Source organism: Drosophila yakuba, unplaced genomic scaffold (assembly GCF_016746365.2).
Source record: "Drosophila yakuba strain Tai18E2 unplaced genomic scaffold, Prin_Dyak_Tai18E2_2.1 Segkk2_quiver_pilon_scaf, whole genome shotgun sequence".
Lineage (NCBI taxonomy): Eukaryota > Metazoa > Arthropoda > Insecta > Diptera > Drosophilidae > Drosophila > Drosophila yakuba.
The window spans coordinates 1,530,783-1,554,938 of record NW_025048801.1 but is presented as its reverse complement, the minus strand read 5'-3'; the positions used below and the strand labels follow the sequence as shown (position 1 = coordinate 1,554,938).

The 24,156-nt window shown below is 44.0% G+C and overlaps 1 protein-coding gene across 1 annotated transcript; it reads right to left on the bottom strand.

The window, feature by feature from the left end:
• Positions 1-12,232: 12,232 nt before the first annotated feature.
• Positions 12,233-12,757, bottom strand: LOC120322247 (predicted GPI-anchored protein 58). The gene has a single exon (XM_039377303.1). The coding sequence runs from the start codon at positions 12,755-12,757 to the stop codon at positions 12,233-12,235; it is 525 nt and encodes a 174-aa protein (XP_039233237.1).
• Between the last annotated feature and the right edge of the window lie 11,399 nt (positions 12,758-24,156).

Genomic DNA, 24,156 nt, shown 5'->3' with positions numbered 1-24,156 from the left:
GTTTTGGGCGGTTTGTGGGCGTTAGAGTGGGCGTGGCAAAAAGTTTTTTGCAAATCGGTAGAAAATTACAAGACCAATACAAAATTGAATAAATATTAAAACATTTTTCAAAAGTGTGGGCGTCGCAGTTTTGGGCGGTTTGTGGGCGTTAGAGTGGGCGTGGCAGCATGATTCGACAAACTTGCGCTGCGTCTATGTCCCTGGAGTCTGTATGCCTAATCTCAACTTTCTAGATTTTGTAGTTCCTGATATCTCGACGTTCATACGGACAGACAGACGGACAGACGGACGGACAGACGGACATGGCCAAATCGACTCGGCTATTGATCCTGATCAAGAATATATATACTTTATATGGTCGGAAACGCTTCCTTCTGCCTGTTACATACTTTTCAACGAATCTAGTATACCCTTTTACTCTACGAGTAAATTAGTGTACGAGTATTTTAGTAAATTTATTGGTGATAAACTTTTTAAAGTTATACAATATTACAAGACACTATTATCTGATTTTTTCTTAGATTGTTCTCGATCCGATCTCGAAACAGACTCACTTCTCGATTTGAATTCCTGATCCAATTAACTTCGGTCAGAAACTTTTCCTTTGAAACTTCTTGTACTCTCTATTATTTAAGAATAAAAGCTCGATGCCAAAATTATTTCTCTGCGTTGTGGAATTTAATTACGCTGACCGATGCAGTTTGATTGAAGCACAAAAAGTTGACCATGTTTTGGTCTCCAAGCGGAAGCTGTGTTTCTTAGAGTTAAATTATTTATCTTAGCGGGTAGCTAAGCGCTGGCCAAGGCAATGACAAAAGCAAAGACAAAGGAAATGCCTCCTAGATTGATATTTAAAATTTGTTTATAAAATGGGATAGAGTGCTATGTTTACGGGTTGGATAACTTGCACACGTTTGTAGACGCGAGCGAGTACGCCTACCCAGCAGTCACATATCTTCGTATCAAGCGAGGAGCAGGCGTCGACCAGTACTGGTAGCAGCCAAATGTAAGGTTGCCCCACTAAAACCAGTCTCAATATCACGCATGGAACTACTGGCAGCTGTAATTGGAGGGGGCCTCGCCAAAAAGGTCATGAAGTTTAGAAGGCTTAACATCACTTCAAGTAAATTCAAGGACAGACTCTAAGACCGTTCTACCAAAGACATTATAATAACAAGATGCGTAACGGCCATACATTGGTTTTGCACTATGCAGCAACTTTTTTGGTGACGACCAAAATTGGTCTCTTTTGGCTCGCCTAGAATCGTGAGCGTTAAAATCTAAAACGAGAATTTTCTTGCTTCTATGAGTAAAAACAATAAAGGAGATCGTGTGCATGTGTGCGTCTTCTTATGCTAGAAGACGATTTTAGGGCCAAAATCAATTTTGATCAAGAAACAAATTTGATTAATGTTTTGGTCAATTTCGATTCGTAACTCTTATGGTTTGAAAGAAGTTTTTTATACCCGTTACTCGTAGAGTATTTCTTACCGCGTTTTTAAAAATTTCAAAATAAAATATAAAAAAATAATTTAAGTGAATCTTATTTGCATTTTAAATACTGAAAATTGGTAATTATACCCGTTACTCGTAGAGTAAAAGTACTAGATTCGTTGAAAAGTATGTAACAGGCAGAAGAAGGCGTTTCCGACCATATAAAGTATATATATTCTTGATCAGGATCAATAGCCGAGTCGATCTGGCCATGTCCGTCTGTCCGTCCGACTGTCCGTCCGTCTGTCCGTCCGTATGAACGTCGAGATCTCAGGAACTACTAGAGCTAGAAAGTTGAGATTAAGCATACAGACTCCAGGGACATAGACGCAGCGCAAGTGTGTCGAAACATGCTGCCGCGCCCACTATAACGCCCACAAACCGCCCAAAACTGCCACGTCCACACTTTTGAAAAATGTTTTGATATTTTTTCATTTTTGTATTGGTGTTGTAAATTTCTATCGATTTGTCAAAAAACTTTTTGCCACGCCCACTATAACGCCCACATACCGCCCAAAGCTGCCACGCTCACACTTTTGAAAAATGTTTTGATATTTTTTAATTTTTGTATTAGTCTTGTAAATTTCTATCGATTTGTCAAAAAACTTTTTGCCACGCCCACTCTAACGCCCTCAAACCGGCCAAAGCTGATACGCCCACACTTTTGAAAAATGTTTTGATATTTTTTCATTTTTATATTGGTCTTGTGAATTTCTATCGATTTACCAAGAAACGTTCTGCCACGGCCACTATAACGCCTACAAACCGCCAAAAACTGTGTTTAAGACTCTCCTTCGCACTTCCACTAGCTGAGTAACGGGTATCAGATAGTCGGGGAACTCGACTATAGCGTTCTCTCTTGTTTTTATACTAGTAATTTGACTAAATAACTATAGTAAATAATTAAAATGTACATAAAGTAAATTATTAAAACTACTGTAATTTAAAGCAAAGAATTTTCAAAAAAAAAAGAAATTACATTTAAAATATTTCATAAAAATAATTCATAAACTAAAATATTAATTATAAAATAAATAAAAATATGGAAACCCTTTATTGCATAATTGATTTCATTGATGCACGAAGTGCGGACATAAGCAACGAAGAATTATTGACGTCGTATATTTTTCACACGTCGCACGCTGAATACTCTAATGAAAACTATTCTAATATAAAATCATATTTGAAAATTATTATGCATTATTAGGTACATAGATTGTGCTATTATTATTTCTATGTTGAATTTAAATAATTGTTATGTTAAGGCAATGCAAAACTAGAGTTTTTAAGTGGTGGCAATTTATAAAAAATAATATAGATTTAAGGTCTAAGAACTTCTAAAATGAAGGGCATATTTTGTCATGTTTACAATGCATGTGCATACGTGTGCGCCAATACAGTGGTCAGCTGTCGCTGTATGCGTACAAGAGAGCTGCTGGCTCTAGAGCTCTCCGCACTGGCTTTTGAACAAAATTTCGAGAGAGCCTGGAGCCACTTGAAAAGCCACCACGAAAAAATCGTGTGCAAAAAAATCGTATGGCGTTACGCATCTTGTTATTCTAATGTCTTTGGTTCTACAGTGGCTTGATATAGACCCACGGAAATTTCAAGCCTTCGTTAGGCATAGAGTTGGGAAGATAATAGATAACGCGAGTCGAATCCAATGGCGATGGATTCCCACAAAGCGAAACGTTGCGGACTCAGCTACCAAATTCATCAAAACTCCTGACGCTGGTTAAAAGGCCCTCAGTTCCTAGTCAAGCCAGAAAGCGAATGGCCACAAGACATTATTCTCGATAACAGCGAGCCGTGTGAACTACGTAAGCATATCTTCGTTGTAAACAAACTAAAGTGTTTGGATTTTGCAGTAGAATACTTCTCTGATTGGAGACGCATGAACAGAGCTGTGGCAACACTCATGCTATACATTCAAAGAGTTCGTGCTAAATGTCTTAACTGTCGTAGCTATATAAACAGGCGCAATCCAGGGCGTATTCAGCTGAAAAACTGCTCTTAAAAATAATTAAGCCATTGACAAGTCAAGCTCGTTGATTGCCCTGAATGTTTACCTGGACGAAGACAGCGTACTACGCATTCAGGGAAGAAACGTTAACATAAATCCTGACAACGCCATCTTTCTGTCAAAGAAGTCTTAAATCGCATTTTTAATCACAAAATATTACCATTAAAAATGACATCACATGATGCATGAGGCAACGATAAATCGTATTCGAAGCGACTTCTACATAGCTCGTCGTAAGTACTCGATTTACGAGTGTATAAAACAGTTCGAAAGGCCTGTCAACTGTGCAAAATTTGCCACAGCCAGCCCCGAAGTACCTCAAATGGCGGAGTCGCCCGACTAGCTTGCTTCGCGAGGCCCTTTACATACACGGGAGTCGACTACTTCGGTCCCATACTGGTCAACGTTGGCAGACACAAGGAAAAACGGTGAGGAGTCCTCTTCACCTTCTTCTACGTTGAGAGCCGTACACATAGAAGTAGAACATAAACTCGATGTAAGCTCAAGCATTATGTGTCTGCGGAATTTTATGACACGTAGCGGGACTCCTAAAGAAATCTTTTCTGACAATGGCAAAAGCTTTAATCAGCATAAAATACGAAGCAATTGTGAGGAGTCTTAAAAGACGGCTGGAATGCGAGAGGAGTCAAGGGCGGTCAGGTCAAACGGGAAATAATGGAAGGAAGACGCTGTCCGAATTTATCCAGCAGACCGCAGACGAGCCCGAAACGGTCGCCATACTAGAGGCGTTGGAAAGGGAGTACACAAGGAGAACGACGTCGGAAGTCAAAGTCACAGGCGTGGAAGGCCTGATGAGGAGCCTCGATGTCCACAGCATGATGGAGGCCAGCGGGAGCAGACCCGAAAGGCAGGGAACCGGGAGTGAACGGCGGGAAAGCAGCCGCGAGAGAAGGGAGAGGCGGGAGTCCAGCCGCGATCGGCGAGACATCGCAAATCTAGCCCCTCCGGATTACGCAAAGGTGGCGAAACAGGTGCGGGAGTGAAGCTTCCGGTACGACGGTCACGACAAGCCATTGGAGTTCCTGGAGCAGGTGGAGTGGTCAGCAATGACGTACGGCCTAGAGATCAACCAAATACCGCGAGCGATGCCGGAGCTGCTGAAGGGCAGGGCCCTAAAGTGGTTCATCGCCAACAACAGATTCTGGGAGACATGGGCAGAGTTCAACACAGCTTCCAAGAATTTTTCCTGCCCAGAGGCTTCATGACAAAGCTGGCAGACCAGGTCAGGCAGAGGAAGCAGCGGCATGGCTAGTGCTTCAAAGATTATATGGTGGACATGCAGACCCTAATGCGGCCTTTGGGGATGTCCCAGAAAGAGATCTTGGAGAGGATAAGGAAGAACAGCACTCCAGCTCTACGAATGTTTGTCCGCCTGTACGATTGCCGACACCTGGATGCTCTGATGGCCCTGGCCGACGAATTCGAGGAACTGGACTCCGAAAGGGAGCGTTTCGAGTCAGAGCGGACCCACAGAGCCCGCCACCAGCGGGATTTCCCAAGAGGGGAACAGCACGCGGTGTGCAGAAGGTGCCAAGAGGAGCCCACAGGACCATCGAGGCACGAAACGAACGGGCGAGGGCCAGACCCGGTGCGGCGGGGGTTTGTATTAAACCCAGCACAGGCCTGCCATAGGTGCGGAGGCTAGGATCACTGGATGCGGGAATGTGGACGTGAGGGAGAATCGGCCCGAAGACCGCAGAGTGCTGTCCAAGATCGGGAAACGCCACGCGACCCCAGCCTCAGAGGGGCAACCACGGTTCGCAAGAAGCTGCCCCTCAAAATTAATTGGCAAGCTGAAGGCGGAAGAAAGGCAACTGTCCGCCACAGTGCTCATAGACGGCATGGAAGTTAAGGCCACGATGGACACGGGAGCCACAGCAGTGTTGGCGGACAGGTTGCGGGCAGTGGGAGAGGTCGTATCCACGAGAAGAGAAGTGCGGATGGCTGATGGACGGTTTGAGGAGGTCACATCGCTGCTCGAAGTGGACATAGGACTGGGAGAGAGGACCGTAAGAATGCAACTGCTAATCCTCCACAACATCATCGACGCTCTAGTACTCGGATGGGATTTCCTAACGAAAGTCGGAGCTAGGATAGCATGCGCTGGTCTAAGCGCAACGATACCAGCGGGACAGGTGGTTCGAAGCGGTGCACGCGAGAAGCTGTCAGTGGCAATCGTGGAGAGGAGGACCGACTTTGCGGAGAAAGGTATTGATTGCTTCCTGAAGGCAGAGCTAGCAGAGTTGGGAAGAGTCCAAGGGACGTCAACGGTGGCGGTGCACAGAATCACGATGAAGGACGATCAACCGGTCAAACAGCGCTACTACCCAAAGAACCCGAAGATGCAGGTGGAGATCAACGCCAAGGTCGACAAGTTGCTACAAAAAGGGTGCATCGAACCGTCTAGGAGCCCGTACAGCTCTCCCATAGTGATGGTGAAGAAGAAGACGGGTCAATGGCGTTTGTGTGCAGATTTCCGCCAGATAAACGCAAAGTCCGTAAAGGACGCGTACCCGATGCCTATGATGAACTACATTCTGGATCAATTAAGGGAGGCGAAATACATAAGCAGTCTGGATTTGAAGGACGGGTACTGGCAGATTCCGTTGGAAGCGGCAAGTCGGCAATATACGGCATTTACGGTGCCGGGAAAGGGCCTATTCCAGTGGAAAGTAATGCCATTCGGACTGCACTCCGCATCGGCAGCGTTCCAGCGGGCGTTGGACCAAGTGATAGGACCCAAGATGATGCCACACGCGTTTGCGTACCAGGACAACATAATTGTGATCGGACGGACACTACAAGAACACAAGCGCAACCTGAAAGAGGTTTTCCGGAGGGTAAGGGCGGAAAACCTGAAAGTTAACGCAGATAAGTGCAAGTTCTTTCGGAAGAAGCCACAATACCTGGGCCACCGAGTGACGGATCAGGGCATCGGAACGGATCCGGAGAAAGTGGCGGCAATAGGTCAGCTAAAGCCCCCGGGAAACGTGATGGAGCTGCGACAGTACCTAGGAGTGGCGTCGTTTTGACGTTTTGTACCAGATTTTGGTACAACCGCTGAACGCACTCCTAAAAAAACAGGCAAAATGGGAATGGACAGACGCCCACCAAGAAGCATTCGAGGCCGTCAAAACCAGCTTGGTCGCCGACCCGATCCTGGCATGCCCCGATTTAACAAGGACGTTCGTGCTACAGACGGACGCCATTGACTACGGGCTGGGCGCTATCCTCACACAGCACTCCGAGCAAGGCGAGCGGGTCATATCCAGCTCCAGCAGAGCTCTGAACGGAGCGGAAAAGAATTATTCTGCAACAGAGAAGGAGTGTTTAGCGATAGTGTGGGCTGTCAGGAAATTAAGACCGTACCTGGAAGGCTACCTCTTCAAAGTGATAACGGACCACATGGCCCTGAAGTGGATGAACAGCATCGAGAGCCCGTCCGGAATGATCGCGAGGTGGGCATTGAAGCTCCAACAATTCGACTTCGAAATTGCATACAGAAAGGGCCAGCTGAACATCGTCGCGGACGCCATGTCGCGACAGCCGCTGCAGGAAACTAGCCGCAGGATAACGGCGAAGGAAGAAGGGCAACCGGACGAGCAACCGGGTGGCAGCCAGGTACCACTGGCCAGGAATGCACCGAGACGTCAGAAGGTACGTGCGGAACTGCGAGAGCTGCATGAAATACAAGCCCAACCAGCTGCAAGCAACCGGAAAAATGCTGACACAGGTGCCGGAAGAACCATGAGCCACCGTATGCGCGGACTTTGTGGGCCCCTTGCCGAGGTCAAAGCACGGGAATTCGATGCTCCTGGTCCTGGTGGACAGGTTCTCCAAGTGGACCGAGATCGTTCCATTGCGTAGGGCGACCACAGATACGCTACGAAAGGCAGTGCGAGAGCGGATAATGGCCAGGTACGGAGTGGCAAAAATCATGATCACGGACAACGGAGTCCAATTCACGAGCAGGGCGTTTAAGAGGTTCTTGGAGGAGCTGGGTGTAAAAAACCAGCTCACGACTCCATATACTCCGCAAGAAAACCCGACGGAAAGGGCCAACGGGACCGTGAAAACAATGATCGCGCAGTTCACAGGGGCCGATCAGAGGACATGGGACGAGAACTGGCCAGAGCTGCAACTGGCTATAAATACGAGCGTGGCGGAAACCACCGGATACTCACCGGCATTTATAACGCAGGGAAGAGAACCGAGGCTGCCAAATACGTTGTTCGACGAACAGACGGCCGGAACGGCAAGATGTCCATAGACGCCGGTAGAAAGCGCGGAAAAACTCAAGGAGATCTTCGAACTGGTGCGGAGAAACATGGAAAAGGCAGCGCAGGATCAGGCACGCCACTATAATCTCCGAAGGAGGCCGTGGAAACCCAAGGTGGGAGAAACTGTGTGGGCCAAAGAGCACCACCTGTCAAAAGCCGCTGAGGGCTTCGCATCAAAGCTGGCACCAAGGTTCGACGGGCCTATCAAAACAAAGAACTTCACGTCACCGGTAATTTGTATATTGGAACACGCAACAACGAGGAAAACAAAAACGGCTCTTATTAGCGACTTGAAGCCGGGAAGCGCGGGCGCCGGCAGGCCAGAGGACAATAAGAGCGACAATCAACAATAAAACCCTTTCGCGAAGAAGGGGGGAAGACGATACAGGGTATCAAAAAGTCGAAAGTCGCAAATAAACACACTCACACACACACACACAAAAGGCCCGTTGGAGCGCGAGAGCGGGACAGGGAGGGTACACAGCCGGAAACCCGTTAACGGCTAACGGACACAGTTGCGAATTCCGTGGGAGGCAGGTACACGGAGGAGAATCCCGTTATCGGTACAGGCCCCGCGGAATAACGGCGGAAAGGAGCAAATCGAAAACCGAGGTTTCGTCGCGGCGGAAGAAGCGAAAGTCGGTCTTTCAAAATCAAGTCGGCAGGATGACCACACGTAGCGAACAGAACAACCGGGAGGTGAAGGAGACCGGCACTGGGGAACAGCCCGGAGCGACATGGAGGGCGGACGTTGAGTCCTATCTCCAGCTTCTGGCGTCACCCCTGGTGTCGCGATCCCCATCCCCGGTTCCGGAGGACACGGAGGAGGTGCCCGACACGGAGCTGTCGGAGAAGGAGGCGACGGCCGAAGGGCCAGTGGCATACGTGTCCCTCTCTTCGGAGAGCGAGGAGGACGACGGGGGTGGTGTCCTCGGAAGAGGACGAAGGAGGCCGGAGTGCGAGAGCGAGGATGGCCTACCGCAGCGTGCGGCGGGCAACGCAGGGCCACGGGCGGATCCGCCTAGGAGACGCGATGCCGTCGGGAGATCTGCGGGAGATGCGCGAGTTCGCGCACGCGCGGAACGCCACGCTGCGACGTTTCGAGCGGATGGTGGTGGAGCGGAAGGCAGCGCTGCCAAGGCCGCGTGGCAGGAACGCTTGTTGGAGTGGCAGAAGGAGGAGGAGGCGCTGTGGGTACCACACGCACCGGCATCGTTGCCACAGTCGCCATCGCGGCGGCAAGAGCTGCCGCAGCCACCGACACCGCAGCCGCAACCACAGCCGCCGTTGTCACCGACGCCGCCCCCGCCGCAGCCACCACCACGCCGACACCGCCGCCAGCACCACCAACGCCCTTGCCACCGCGCACACCGACGCCGCCACCCCAGCATTAGGAGGGGTCCCGGTGCGAGCGGTAACAGTTCTGGGAAGTGGAACAGGCACAAGTCGCACAGACGCTGCGCACAATCGGCATGGGCGGCCGCCGGTGGCACCAACAGACGGTGACGTCGACGTGCCCCGCACCAGCGGAGGACACGCCGGAGGCCAGCGTGTGGGAGGAGGTGGGCGCGGTCGGGTGGAGGCCAGTCGAGCAGCGGGCGCGAGTTCGCGTCCGGAGGGATGACGACGGCCCGGTGGACGAAGGGCCGGAGGGGAACCGGGAGAAGGGTCCGTGGATGTGGCCCGCACCACCACCACCGAAACTCGCGCGGCAGCAATCATGCCCCGAGACGAGACAGCCGCCGCAGCGGCAGACCCCGCTATGTGAGACGCCGTGGCGAGAGACGCGGCGGCGAGATCAGGGTTTACATACCCCAATAAAGGTGTTGAACAAAGAATCTGCGATTTGTGTGGGTGCGAAGACATCCGCAGCAGCCAAGGCCAGGCACGCGGGCCAGCAGTCGGACGCGAGGCCAGGCACGCGGGCCAGCAAACGGACGCGGGGCCAGGCACGCGAGCCGGCAAGTCGACGCGGGGCTGCGGCAGGCGCGGAAACGAAGACGGCAAGCTGACCTCCAAGGCGCTTGAGTCCAGGGGCAGCCGCCCGGAGCATGCAGTGGGCGCTCATCATGGATCCCTGCAGAAGGGCCTCCAGGGTACCTGTGTCCAGGGCCAGCAACCCTGGAGCATCAAGGGGCATCATATCGTATTCGAGGAGCTAAAACAAAGAGAGGATAAGTAAAGATGGCGGTTTTTACGCAAAAATCCGTAACTTACCTCCATTGAGCTGCAACTCCGAAATCCACGTGCTTGGAGAAAATCGGGATGGGGGCGCTACGATAATAGCGGTCGATCGATAGTGAGATCGATGGGGAACAAAAAATACTGGATTTTATATTGATTTTCAACACGCTGTCACACTATTGACAGCAATCGGCACGACATCGGAATTACGGAACAAGAAGTGGCAACGCCGGTCGCCAACATTGATAACTCGATCATGGTGAGTATCGGTGGAGTTGCCAGAGATGGAAAGCGATGAGAAGGCGGGAAATTTAAATGCGGAGCTGGTGACCAGAAGCAGACGGCAACAGATACAGGAGGCTGGAGAAGGGCGCGAGGATCGAGATGCCGAGTCGAGATGTCGAACGACAGGGTCTACTAGGCTGAGGATCACGATGCCACGTCGAGATGCTCAAATAGGCTGAGACGTAAAGGCTGCGATCAGGAAGGAGCAAGGATGTTCAATATGCCAAGTCAAGACGCTGAACGACGGGGCTATTAAGCTGCGACTGCCAGGCTGAGAACGAAGAGCGCAGGGTCGGCTAGAGGAGATCGAGGAAGTTGCCTATTCAAGGAGGAACCAAAGCAGAGGACCGCCGGAAGGAACATTATTTTCAAATACTACTAAGAAAGGGGGAGATGTGAGGAGTCTTAAAACTCCCCACAAATCCGGGTGCAGGAGATCGGCGTAGCAACAGCGAAGACGGCTGGAATGGAAAAGGAGTCAAGGGCGGTCAGGTCAAACGGGATATAATAGACCTTGGACCCCGGCAAAGCGGAGAGACCGTGAAATAACGGTACCGCGCTGGACCTTGGACTCAAACCCGCCAAGGGCGTAGAGGTCATACGGTAACGGTGAGGAATTTGGACAGGCACAAAGAGGACGCACCGTGAACTAACGGGACATGTTTGGACCTTGGACCCGAGCGAGCCGTGTGCAAAAGGGGAAATACCGGGACTCCCGCTGCCGATATAATGGACGGCGCCGGCGCAGCAGGGGACAGTCAAGAAGAAGTACGCAAAGGGCCATACAGCCACACAGTCGGTCGGAAAAGTTACGCGAAGTACACGGAGGTCAGCGAAAGTACGCCACACGGGCGTCAGTCAATACCGAGTGACAGTGAAGCAGGGGAAATACAAGTGCGTCAAGCGAGCATCCCGAGTGGATCTTCGCAAGTAAAGATCAGCGAAGGACTAGCGAACACCAGGACCTAGCGTGGTCAGAAAGGGACGATACACACCCTCACGGACGATACACCCTGCCCCATAACATCCTAAGCCCTGGTCGAGCCCGCAGGTTATCCGTCGGCGAGGGCGACAAGTGCCTGGCATACGCAGGAAGGGACGGTGGAGTCAGTGGTCGGCAAAGGTGGTTCGGAGAGGAGCACTAGCTTGTCTCTCGGACGATACACCCTGTCGCCATAACATCCTAAGTCCCAGGCGAGCCGGTGCGGATTCCCCATCGGAAGCGACGCAGGCATACGAAGGAAGGACGACGAAGGAGCAACAACGCGCATCCGACGGCGAGGGTCACCGAATTCTGTTCAGCAAGTGACGCTAAATAAAGTTGGTTTAAACCTGAGACTCTGTCTTCTTCTTGGTCGGGCAATCACACAAATCATAAATTTGGTGGGACGAACAAACAAACTCTCTGAGCTAGCCGTTGCAACTCGTAGCGAGCACAAACAAGAAAATCAGTTCGTTACACAATTAAGTGGCACTTCAACCTGCCTGCAGCACCTTATATGGAAGGCGCATGGGAACGTAACCCTGAAAACCTTTGGAAAAAGTGTTACCCATGATCTGCGGTTATTGGGTAGTTGTACGATACTGTACACTGTCTAAGGAGAAAAAACAATGTTTTTTAAAGCTGCTCGCTTTTCTAAAAAATTAAATGAAAAGGCGGCAAGGCGGTTCCGTGTGTCATAGTCACGTCGGGCGTCTGTGCGGATTCCTGCCAGTCATGGGTCATCGCCCTCCGCTGTTATTCCTTACACGTGGGCCTCGGTAGGATCTTTTAGCCGGATGGTGGCGGTGTTTCTGGTCGGGATCCGGCGGCGCCGGGAGCGACGGAACCGAGGTCCGTCTTTCTCGTCGTCGCTCTCCGCGGAGGACCACTCCATGGCCTTCCGGGAGGGTGCGCGTGCCGGCGTCACCTCATTGACCTCCATTTCGGTTTCCGGGGGTGGTTCTAAGATGGTCGACACGGGGGTGCATCGGGTCGGAAAGTCGTTGGGGGCGGGGGCGTCTCCGGCCACCCGAAGGCGGGCCAGGTTGGCTTTTCGGGCGAAAGCGGGAATTCGACTGTGGGCTCGGGTGTCGGGCGCCAGGGTGCCTCCTGGACGACGTGCGTAACTCGGAGCCGCATAAGGTGTGTCGACTCGTCGAGGCGATACCCGTACCTTTCGTCGCTCTCGAAGACCGCGTGAGGCACGTACTCGGGGGCGCCATTCGTTTCCTCCTCGTCGTCCTTGACCCACGCGTCGTTATCGAGCCAGCTGGGCTCCTGGGCGTCTTCGTGTGCGTCAGCGTACCTCGCGGACGGCGGGCGATCCGGCTCGTCGGCATTCCGTGGGGCTGGCGGATGGTCGGCATACCGTGGGGATGGCGGACGATCCGACTCGTCGGCATACCGCGGGGACGGACCGCGGCCTCGGGGCGTGGGTTGTGCCTGTAGGGCCTTCTCGTCGCTGTCACTGATGGTAATGACGTCCATCTCTGCGGTGAGGGTAAACGTTGGCTTATCTATTTTACATATATATGGAGGTTATTCTTATTCCACACCTAATGGTGGAATGGTGGGTTACAAAGTCTTCTCTAGGAATTACAAGTATTTGATTCTTTTCTTAAATACACCCCCCGATCTTCTATCCTTCTTTTGGTCGCTCTTTGGCGGGACGGTAGGATGCTTGCGTCCGACAATTCATCCTCCCAGTGGTCGCAAACGATGTTAGGTGACGTGAAGGCGACAGCTTTGTAAGAGTTATCAAACTTGGGTGCCAGTTTTGCAGCAAATCAATTGGATGCCTTGGACAGATGGTGCTAGCGAACGAGGACGAAAGAGCCTAGAGTGGGTCTCCATTCCATACGCCGGAAGTTGTGTTGTCGGCCTTACTCTTGGCTGGCTCGTTGCGTGTTCATTTGGACCATTCGGTAGATGTCCCGTTGTTGCTCGGCTCGTTGTTTGGGGGTAAGTGGCCCATAGCCGCTGCCGTTGGTGGCTGGGCGTACCAGCATCCAAGCAGACGGGGCTCCCGGCCTTGTATGACTCCGCTTGATTCCGAACTGGGACTAGTTCTACCCATTTGGAGAAGGGAACGAAATCCGCACAAATTAAGGCAACATTTTCCACTATGGGAAATTTGACCCCTTTTTCCAAAACCCTTTGGCCAAAACCAATTTTCTGAAAGTCGAAATATTACCATAATATTTTGTGTACGCATTCATAATTGACTAATCTTTAGTGCTGGATAGAAGAAATGTTAATAGATGTTCGCTGCGCGAACACAACAACAACAATCTGCTACGTTAAGTTTTTCTTTCGTTAGAAAAGTTCTAATATCTTTGGAACCATTCTGTAAAAAGTATTTTAATCAGAGGGCAACCTATTAAGTGTTTGCAATCTTCCACGCCTACTCTAACGCCCACAAACCGCCCAAAGCTGCCACGCCTACACTTTTGAAAAATGTTTTGATATTTTTTCATTTTTGTATTGGTCTTGTAATAATATATTGATTTGCAAACGCCCACTCTCACGCCCTCAAACCGCCAAAAACTGTCAGTGTTGAAGACTCTTTTTCGAACTTCCACTAGCTGATTAACGGGTATCAGATAGTCGGGGAACTCGACTATAGCGTTCTCTCTTGTTTTTTTATTATGGTTATTCTGTAAAATAATTTAGTATGAAAACACTATCACGAAATCAGTTGATTTTGCTGAAATTAGAAAAAGTATACAAAATTAGAGAAAGCCGTTACGAAAATTAATAATATAAATATAAGGGACGGTGCCACGACCCCCGTTTTTGGGGGTCTTCAGTTAGTGCCAGTTTTTTGCTTTTGTCGCTGCTGCGCATCATGGTCTTTTTTTTTAAAAACTTGTTGAAGACTTATTTAAGACATATTGAAAACTGCCTCGTACTTGGTCTTGAAGAGTTCAAGCTAGCCAAATGGAATCCGTCTACGCCGGCAGAGAGGCCGTCTGCAGAGACGTTGCTTTGCTCTTATGTACTTAACTTAGGCAGCGAGAGCGCCGCTGTTTGAGAGTCATGTGCACATAAAGATCGAGCAGTCGCGCATGTCAATTATTCCGAGTCTGCACTTCTGGTCTGAATAGCATTCTTGTCAGATTGCTGAGCACTCAAGATATGCCTGGGAATTAAAAAGTCTTAGATAAAGATTATTGCAAAAGTGCTACGATGTGATTGTTTCCAATGTTCAGATTTGATACAGTGATTATTCGATATGTGTGCACATTACATCTCCCTCCTTTTGGAAAATAACGTAATTTTATGAAGTTATTTTAGTTTATAAAAATATTCCACTTTTTTTGTTTTTTTTTTTTGTATTTTAAAGAAGTATTTTTTTCTTAAATTATTTTTATGTATTTTAATTTTACTTTTAAGGAAACATTGTGTACAAACATACATGTTCTTAGGTTTTTAAATTCAAATTTTTATATATCAAATTTGTTTTTGGTGGCCACCATATTTCTTTTAAGAACTAAACATTTTTAACCATCCTTATGTACCGTTTGTTGTTTTTTCTTATCATTTGAGATTACAATATTATCCCTTTCTTTTATCTTTACTACCGTATATGGTCCAGTGTATTTGAAATCTAACTTATCTCCTATTATAAATGGTTTCTATTCTATCTGTGCTATTAAAATGCTTTGGTAAATTGCATGTTTTACCAAAAATCAACTTAAATGGACAATAATTATGTACCATAGAGGGTGTAGTATTAAAACAAAATTCGAAATATTTTATCCATACGTCCCAGTCAGTTTTATCAACGGGATGTATTCATTAAAAGTTCTATGACTTCTTTCCACCGCTCCTACCGTCTGATGATGGTGTGCTGAAAAAGTTATATTTTCTACTTTCAGGTATTTGCATAAATCTTTGATTATTGAATTTCTGTATTCAGTTCCCATGACCGAAATGAACGTCTTCATTGGACCGACTTTAGTACAAAAAAAAATCAAATATTGCATTCGCTAATGTATTTGCGCTTTTGTTTGGGATTGAAATGGTTACCAAATATTTTGTCGAGTCGCATATAAGTGTAACAGCATATTCATTACCGTTTTCTGACTTTGGTAGTGGACCTATCGTGTCCACTATGACTCTGTCAAATGCGCTTATTGGTGTCTGTAATTGATAACTGAATTTTTGTGTGTTTTATAATTTTTGCTTTTTGGCATTTTTGACATTTCCGTATGTACTCTGTTATATCCCGATTCATACCTTTCCAAAAGTAATGTCTTTTAATCCCAGCCAGGGTTTTTGTAATGCCTGCGTGTCCTCCTTGTGTTGGATCCTCATGGTGTGTAGACAGGATTGCTTCTTTTTCTTTCTTTGTATTCAATAAGGTCACCGGGTTGAGTAGCGATACTCTTAATAGTTTTAATGTTTGACCATTTTCTTTAATGTATCTATTGAAATGTTATCAAAGATAGTTTCCCACGGTGCCATTTTAGGTTGATTGATATTATGCACCGTACTGCTTTTCAAGCCTTTGGAAAAATTGACCTAAGTCGAGAAATCCATTAATATACAAATCTTCAACATTGTATCTTGCAGTAATTTTTCTTCCATGTATAAAAAAACATATCATATTATTTACATCAATGCCACTACTTTGCGTACTTCGTCATTATTAATGACTCCGTATACTTTGGGCTTAGAAGCTTCATGAGTAGTTTGCTTAGGCAATTCTACTTTATCATTTGTATTTCCGTTTCCTGCGCAGGATTCCCGTATACTTTGATTTCTTGTAGTGGCTTTAAGTACTTGCTTGGATATATTTTTTAGCTGGTCGATAGTTATTCTTGATAACGCATCTGCTACATAATTGTCTTTTCCCTTAAGATATTCCACAGTAAATTCATATTCTTCTAAATCAAGCCACATTCTGGTCAGTTTTAAACTTGGATTAACCATCGAGTACAAGTATGTTATTGGTCTGTGATCTGTTTTGACGGTGAAGTGTCTACCATATATGTATGGTTTGAAATGATTTATTGCCCAATGTATTGCTGACAACTCTTGCTCTGTTGTTGACTTGTTGCTCTCACACTTAGTGGAGCTACGGGATGCATAAGCAACTGGCAAGTGGATACCATTATAGTTCTAGGTCAATACCGCTCCACATACCTCTTTGTTAGCATCAGTTATGATATAGAACTCTTCAGCAAAGTTGGATTCATTAGTACTTTTTTAAGGTGTTTGAAGGCATGCTGGCAATCAGCTGTCCGTTCGAACTGTACATCTTTCTTACATAATCTTGTTATGTGACGGGAATAATTTGCAAAATTTTGTATAAAACGTCTATAATAGTTACAAGGCTACGAATCTTCTGGCACTGTCTGCGTCAGTAGGAACTGGATATCTCTTTATAGCATCATATTTAGTATCGTCAGGCAATATGCCTTTATCAGTACATTTGTATCCAAGAAAAGTGACTTCACTCATGAAAAATGAGCACTTATCTGGATGCAGTTTGAGGTTGTTTTTTCTGCATAGTTGAAAAACATTTGTAAGATTCTTGGCCATGTGTATTTCAGAACAGCCTATGACAATTAAGTCATCCATGTACAGAAATGCTTGAGATGGTTCCAGACCTGTAAATCCCATTGTCATCATTCGTTGAAAGGAATCTGGAGCTATTTTTAATCCGAAAGGTAGTCGCGTGAAGCGATAAAAGCCACTGCTCGTAGAAAAGGATGTTATATTTCGAGAATCGTCTTCTAGATCTATTTGATGGAATCCCGACATAAGATCCAGGCACGAGAAATATTTTGCTCGGCCTAATTGATCAAGTATGTCATCTATTCTTGGCAAGGGGAACTTGTCAGCCAACAACTTTTTAACGGCATTTTTTTTCTTTTGAATCCCATTTAGTTACCTGTCCCGATATTTCGGCTTTTTGTTAATGGGGTGTTCTATACTTCTTAATATAGTTTGGTTCATCATCTCTCAATCTTATCTTTTGTTTGTAAAAATTATTTGTAGTGATTGGCTCTGTCTCCATTCCAAAAATATCAGTATATTGTGAACACAGTTCAGTCAACATTTTCTTATGGAAAATGGAAAGTTTTTCCTTAATCTGCTTAAAATTGATTCGGCTCTTATGGAGTCGTTTTGGTTTGCTATTTTGTAGTTAGTTAATGGTTCGAAATTGATTTTGCTAATGTCTAAAATTTTATTGCCGTTAGTTGTGTTTATTATTAGGATGTACGTGTTTTTTGAATCTGATATTGAATTTCCCACAATACACCATCTTCTATTTCCTGTTTGGGTATTAGAATTTGGTTATCCACCGAACTTACGTTAATTTGCCTGATAACCTCACAACGAGATGATATGGTTATCTCAGTGTTATCAATATTATGAAAAATTGGTATTTGTATTGATTGTTTAATATTATTTGGTCTTAGAATGAAAAAATCACTTTCTGTAGTAAAATCTAATTGGCAATTGAATGTTTTTATGAAGTCGGTTCCAACTATTCCGTCACCAGAGATCGGAAAATTGTCGTCCACAAAATGAAAATTGTGCAGTACCATATAGTTACCGGTTCTCATCTCGAGAAGTATTAAACCTATTGAATTTTTTGAACCCTTTCCAATTCCTGTAATTTGGGTTATTTTTTTTTTATTTTTTTTTTTTTAACGCGCGAGTCCCACGGCCACACCTCCCGACCAACCGACCGAGGGGCGCTGCCGTGTATCGTACGGCTCGCATCGCGGGAAGATAGACGCGATATAGAAGACAGTAAAGGACGAGGAAATGTATATAATTAAATAATCGCAATACTCATATGTAAAAAAAATATAATTTTATTTTACTGAATGATTACAATATTTTTAGTTGAGAAGAACACCGACCGATTATAATTAGGTCTCAAACTGAACTCTGATAATTACTCTGATTTGATTGACGTTCAAGCCTCGGTTTCGAGCTTTTCTAATATGGACTTTAAACTTTAGGGTTCTGATCAAATGAAGAGAGAAAGCTTTGGAGTTGCTGACTTTAATAGTCTTCGCATTTCTCTTGGATTCAAGTGCATTCGCTCTTGGATACAAGTGCTCTTAGATTCTTATAATTTTGTTTATTGAAATCTAATACTTCTGTTTTTCGGGATTGCGAGTCCGAGCTTTGAACGTGGGAACGCAACGATGATGCGAGGGCTTAAGCATAGATTGTTTAAATTAGACAACGGATGTTTAGTCTACCAGTGGGTGACTTATCAGGTATCTGGTATCTGTTGGGTACATCCAGAGTTGTGTTGGGTGTGTGGGTGTGTTTGGGTGTACATGTTGTATGTGTATTAGTGTGTAGGCATGTGCTTAAGTCTTAGGGACTTATGGATATGTCACTCCCCCAATCATTGAACTTGGCCTGTCCTCAGGTCGTTAAATTTGGATATATCATAACGTTGTTTTCTGGTTGAATATTTTCCTTGACATTAGTTTCAAGGTGCGGATGTTCTTCTTTTTGTTTACAATATTTGACAATAATTTTCTTAGGTATATTTTTAAACTTATATGCTAAATACAGAGTCAAACTAATTATCATGATGACAAAAGTTGTAATGCATATAATTTGGAAAAAGTTGTAGTGTTTTACATGCAATTTTATCATTTCTTTTGTTTCTAAGTGATTTATTGGTTCTAAGCGTGTAACATTGTTGGTGATATAAATCGTTTGTGTAAAATCTGCTACATTATTAGAAATTAGGAATTCATCTATTTGCATGGTACAATTTTTAATTTTAATGATGTTGTTTCCTGATATTAATATTTTGTTGTTTATACAATCTTGGTTGACAACTGTTTCAGGAATATTCCATGTTAAAAGTATATTTGGTTCTATATAATTTATTTGAAAATATCTTTGGGTTTTAATGTATTTGCATTGAGTTTGCTCTTGTTTAATAAGTCCAACAATACATTTGTCGAATATTAATTTATCTGTATCTTTATGAAATACTTGGTTATTGAATACATAAAACTTATCGAATATTTGCTCGGTTAGAATATAGTTATGTTCATCTGGGTACGGAACTATTTGAAATATCGGAACTTTAGTAACCTCGCTAGGAACGTGGGATATAATCAAAATTTCGTTCGTGTCTGTCTTGAGCCAAGTTGATGTTTTTATCTTTAGCATTTTCTCCGAATTTATGTGTTTCAAATAATCATGTTTTAGTAATTTTGGGTTAAAGATCCCTAATCTGGTTAATTGCATACCTAACTCGATGTCTTCTATGTATTCTGTAAACTGCTGTAGGTTGAATATCAGTATCGCAATTTGTTGGTTCTTTTCTTTTTCCACCTTGAGCTTATTAATTATGTCTATACCGCTGTTGATTATGTCGATAATCATGTTTAGATCATGGGTTTTAACGGAGTCTTCTGACATGCTATTAATTTTTTCCTCTAACTCCTCCCTGTCGTCTTCATCTAATGTACCAAATAAGTATTTATATGCCTTCCCTACTACGTTCAAGAGACCTCTTTTGCTTCTGTTAATAATTCTTAATCCATTTATTTCCCGTTTTAGTTTATCGACTAAATATTGTATCTGAGGTACATTGGGATAGTCTTTTGCTTCAGTTACTAGATTTTCGAACATAAGCATTGTCTTTGTTATGTTTATACTCAAATAGTGGTATTCGTAGCTGGTTGGAATTTCCATCGTTCCGGTTTGGAATATAAGGTATCCATTTTTCGCACTTATTGGGTTTACTTCGATGTTGCTGCATTTGACCATAGTGATAAGTGATAACATGCAACTAAGCATTATTAGAAATATATTGCGTACTTTGCGCTTCTCTGGCTGGTCTGGAATTATCGTATTTGCTCTTATTAATCTTTTTTTGTTTCTTGAATTTTGATTTATAAAGAACGATTTTCCTGCCGCGGTTTGTTTCCTCAAAATGTTTACTGTCTACTTGTTCAATTCTTCCTGTCTTTTTAAATGGATTGGTGATTTTACTCTTCACGAGTGGAGCCTGTCTATATTTTATATCAACTTCAAAATCATGCCTATTCTTATTAAGATATTCGATCTTATCAATTTTGTTTTGTTGTATGTTAAAGTCTGGGCTGCCTGCATATAGAAAAATGTCTGCCGGAGATCGTTTTGTACTATTATGTTTAGTTTTATGATTATAGACGTATAAGATTGTTTCGAACCTTGTAAACCTATCTTCGATATTTTGTTCACTACCGATGATTCTTAGCTTTTCGTTTACGGTCTTGTGAAATCTTTCTATATCGGATACACCATTTTTGCTGGTTGTTACAGAAATTTGTACGCCTTCGGATCTTAACCAATTTTGCAAAGCTATACACATAAAAGCTGAATCTTTGTCTGCTTTAATTTCTTGTGGCTTTCCCATATCAATGAATATTTTAGTAATGGCTCTTTTCGCTTCTAGCCAATCTCTACTTTTTACTTCAACTAGGGAGGCAAATTTTGAATAAATATCAATACAAGATAAGAAGATCTGGTTACCCGTGAGATAAAAATCTATCACATATTTTTCCCTTGTGTTAAATATTTCTGGTGTTGTTTCAAATGTCAATTTAGTGTCTCGATGTTCTGTTTTTGCTAGATTACAGATCTCACATTCGTTAATAATGTTTTGAATTAGCTTTTGACTATCTGGGTAATAGTATTCTTCTTTAAACCAATTAATGGTTTTTTCTATACCTGGGTGTAAAACTTCCTTATGTCTCTTTAAGATTAAATCCTTAAATTCTGCATAAGTTAATATATCAATTAGCTTCGTGGTACATCTCAATAGTTTTGTGAAATTGTTAGGGCTTATGATTTCAGTAAATGCCCTCTGAAAGATCAGAAAATCCTCATCATTAGTGAAGTAAATTGCGCTTTTCTTGGTGCACACATATTCCTTAATGAGGGTTTTGGAGAGTTCAAGTGTCATTTCTTTATAGATTATTTTAATCTTTAGTTTTTGAAAGTAGTGACTTACACTTGTTGTGTCACTGTCGCCTTTTTCTATCTCTATTTGTCTAGAAAAGAAATTGATTGGTCTCTCCGTTATAGATATGTAATTTAGATTATCTTCATTAGCACTATGTATAGTTGCGTCTGCGCTGTTTGCGACTTCGCCAACCATGACTTCTTCTATCTTTGTGCGGGAAAGAGCATCCGCGACATAGTTTTCTTTGCCTGGAAGATATTTTATTTTATAATCGAATTCATTAAGTTTGATTTTCCATCTTTGTAATTTCATGTTCGGCTCTTTGATATTATTCAGCCATACCAATGGCTTGTGATCACTCATTATTTCAAATGGCCTGCCGAATAAGTATGACCTGAAATATTTTGTCGCCCAAACTATAGCTAACAATTCTTTCTCAATGGTAGCATAGTTGATTTCGTGTTCGTTCAGCGTTCTGCTGGCAAAACAAACGGGCTTATGATTCTGTGAGAGCACTGCACCAATAGCTACATTACTCGCGTCAGTTGTTAGAGAAAAAGGCTTCGAAAAATCGGGGTAGATTAATATCGGATCTGAAGTTATCAAAACCTTTAGTTTTTCAAATGATTCGATGTAGTCTTTACACTTAATATCTATTACAGCACCTTTCTTTAGTTTGAGGGTCATGGACTTAACTATCTTGGCAAAGTTAGGAATAAACTTGCGATAGAACCCACATAATCCCAAAAATGATTTTATCTGTTTAGGTGTCTTAGGTAACGGAAAATTAGTGATTGCATTGGTTTTGCTTGGGTTTGGCTTAATGCCATTTGTTGTGACAATATGTCCCAGGAATTCAGTTTCTTTTTTCATGAATTCACATTTGTCTAGCTGCAACTTCAAGTTGGCGTCTCTCAGTTTCTCAAAGACTTTCTTTAGAGATAAAATATGTTCCTCCAATGAAGTGGAGTAAACAATAATATCGTCCAAATAAACTAAACAATCTTTGTAAATCAAATCTTCCAAAAGATTATTCATACATCTCTGAAATGTAGCTGGAGCATTCTTTAGGCCAAAAGGCATACGTGTATATTCGTAATGCCCATGCTTAGTTGAAAAAGCTGTTTTTGCAATAGAATTTTCGTCCATCTGGATTTGGTGAAAACCTTTAGCTAGATCAATGGTGGTAAAATATTGGCATCTACCTAATTTATCCAATATCTCATCCATTCGAGGGATGGGGAATTTGTCATTAACAGTTATCTCGTTTAGATTCCTGTAATCAACTACCAACCTAAATTTTTGTTTCCCAGAGGCGTCTGCCTTCTTGGGGACCACCCAAATAGGAGAACAATAAGGGGATTTTGATTTGCGAACGATCCCTTGCTCTATCATTTCTTTGATTTGTTTGTTGACTTCTTGGTCAACACTTTGGGGGTACTTATAGGGTTTACGGTATACTGGATCCTCATGCTGAGTCTGGATGACATGTTTAATAGTACTGGTGAAGGTCAAATTTTCGCCTTCCTTGTACTGAATGTCTCTATATTCGTATAGAACTTTCTTTAAACATTCAATTTCCTCTACATTTAGATGTTCGAGTCTGTACTCGTTACATTCGCGTAACTCATTGTTGATCGCGAAGTTGACTATATCGTTGTCAACGGACATGGGATCGAGATGTGTTACATCACTGTCCACTGTGTCACTAACAACTTTTGAAGTGAGGCATTTTGGTAATGCGGTCTCCTTCTTCTGTTGTTGATGCTTTGGTTTAAGGCACTTAGGTGCGGTCTTAACCTTTTGCATCTTTGGATTGATTTCCTCCACTTGAGCAGAATCATCCTTTTGCTGTGGGTCGTGGCATTTAGATGCGGTCTCGCCCTTCTCTTCTCCATAAAAAACTTAGTTCTTGAAACTAGAGTTACCGTCTCTTTATCATAATCTATCTTAGCTTTCGTATCCTCTAGATACTTTCGACCTAACAGGAAATGTCGGAAAATTTGTGGATATAGAATTTCTGAACAGACGGACATAGTGATGTGGGCTTCATTATAATGTTTTTCTTTAATTTTATTTAATGGTAACACTGTTAGATCTTCTTCTTTTTCTTCTAAAATTTCAAAATGTTCCCTTATGATATTGATTGATGAGCCTGTGTTGATCATTTCCTTGTAAATTTTGTTATGATAACCTATTCGCACATGGGGACTGGTACGTCCTTCTGTGTCACTTGAGTGTCCGAGGCAGTTCGATTAAAATTTACGTCCATTCTGCTTTTGCCACTTTGACTCTCGCGTTGCCTTTTAACCGGCATCTGACCGTTAGTATTATTTGAAGTTGAAGGTTGGAAATTAAGGGAATTGTTAAGAGGATTGTTTTGTTGGCCTTGTGTTAACTCCCTTCTAAACGTGTAATAATTTCCCCTTTGATTAACCGGTATGGGACGAGTGGAGTACTGATTTTGATTTATTGTAGGTTGATTTGAATTTTGATGTTGTGCATTGTTATTCTGATTCGTTCCAGGATAATAATTGCTGTGATTGTAATTTCTATTATTGTAATATCTTTGATTATTGCTTTGACTATGATTTCCCCTGTTCCTGCGTCTGTTCCCTTCTGATCTATTAAAACGCTGATTTTCTGGACTGGCGTCATAGAGGCCTAGCTCCATTGAAGCTTGTTTTAATTTATAAATAGTATCAATATCTTTGCGTGCCAATGACATATAAATTCTATCCGGCAGTTTTCGATCTATTACAGATTTAACAGTTCTTTTTAACATTTCAGTGTAATTTGATTTATCTACAGGGTCGCTTTCTAATTCTAACTTGTCAAACATAATCCAATATTGCGATTCGAGCTTCTCAATGAACTTACAGATGCTTCCGGGGTATGATGTATCCTCCAGTTGTCTTATAAGTTGTATGTAGGG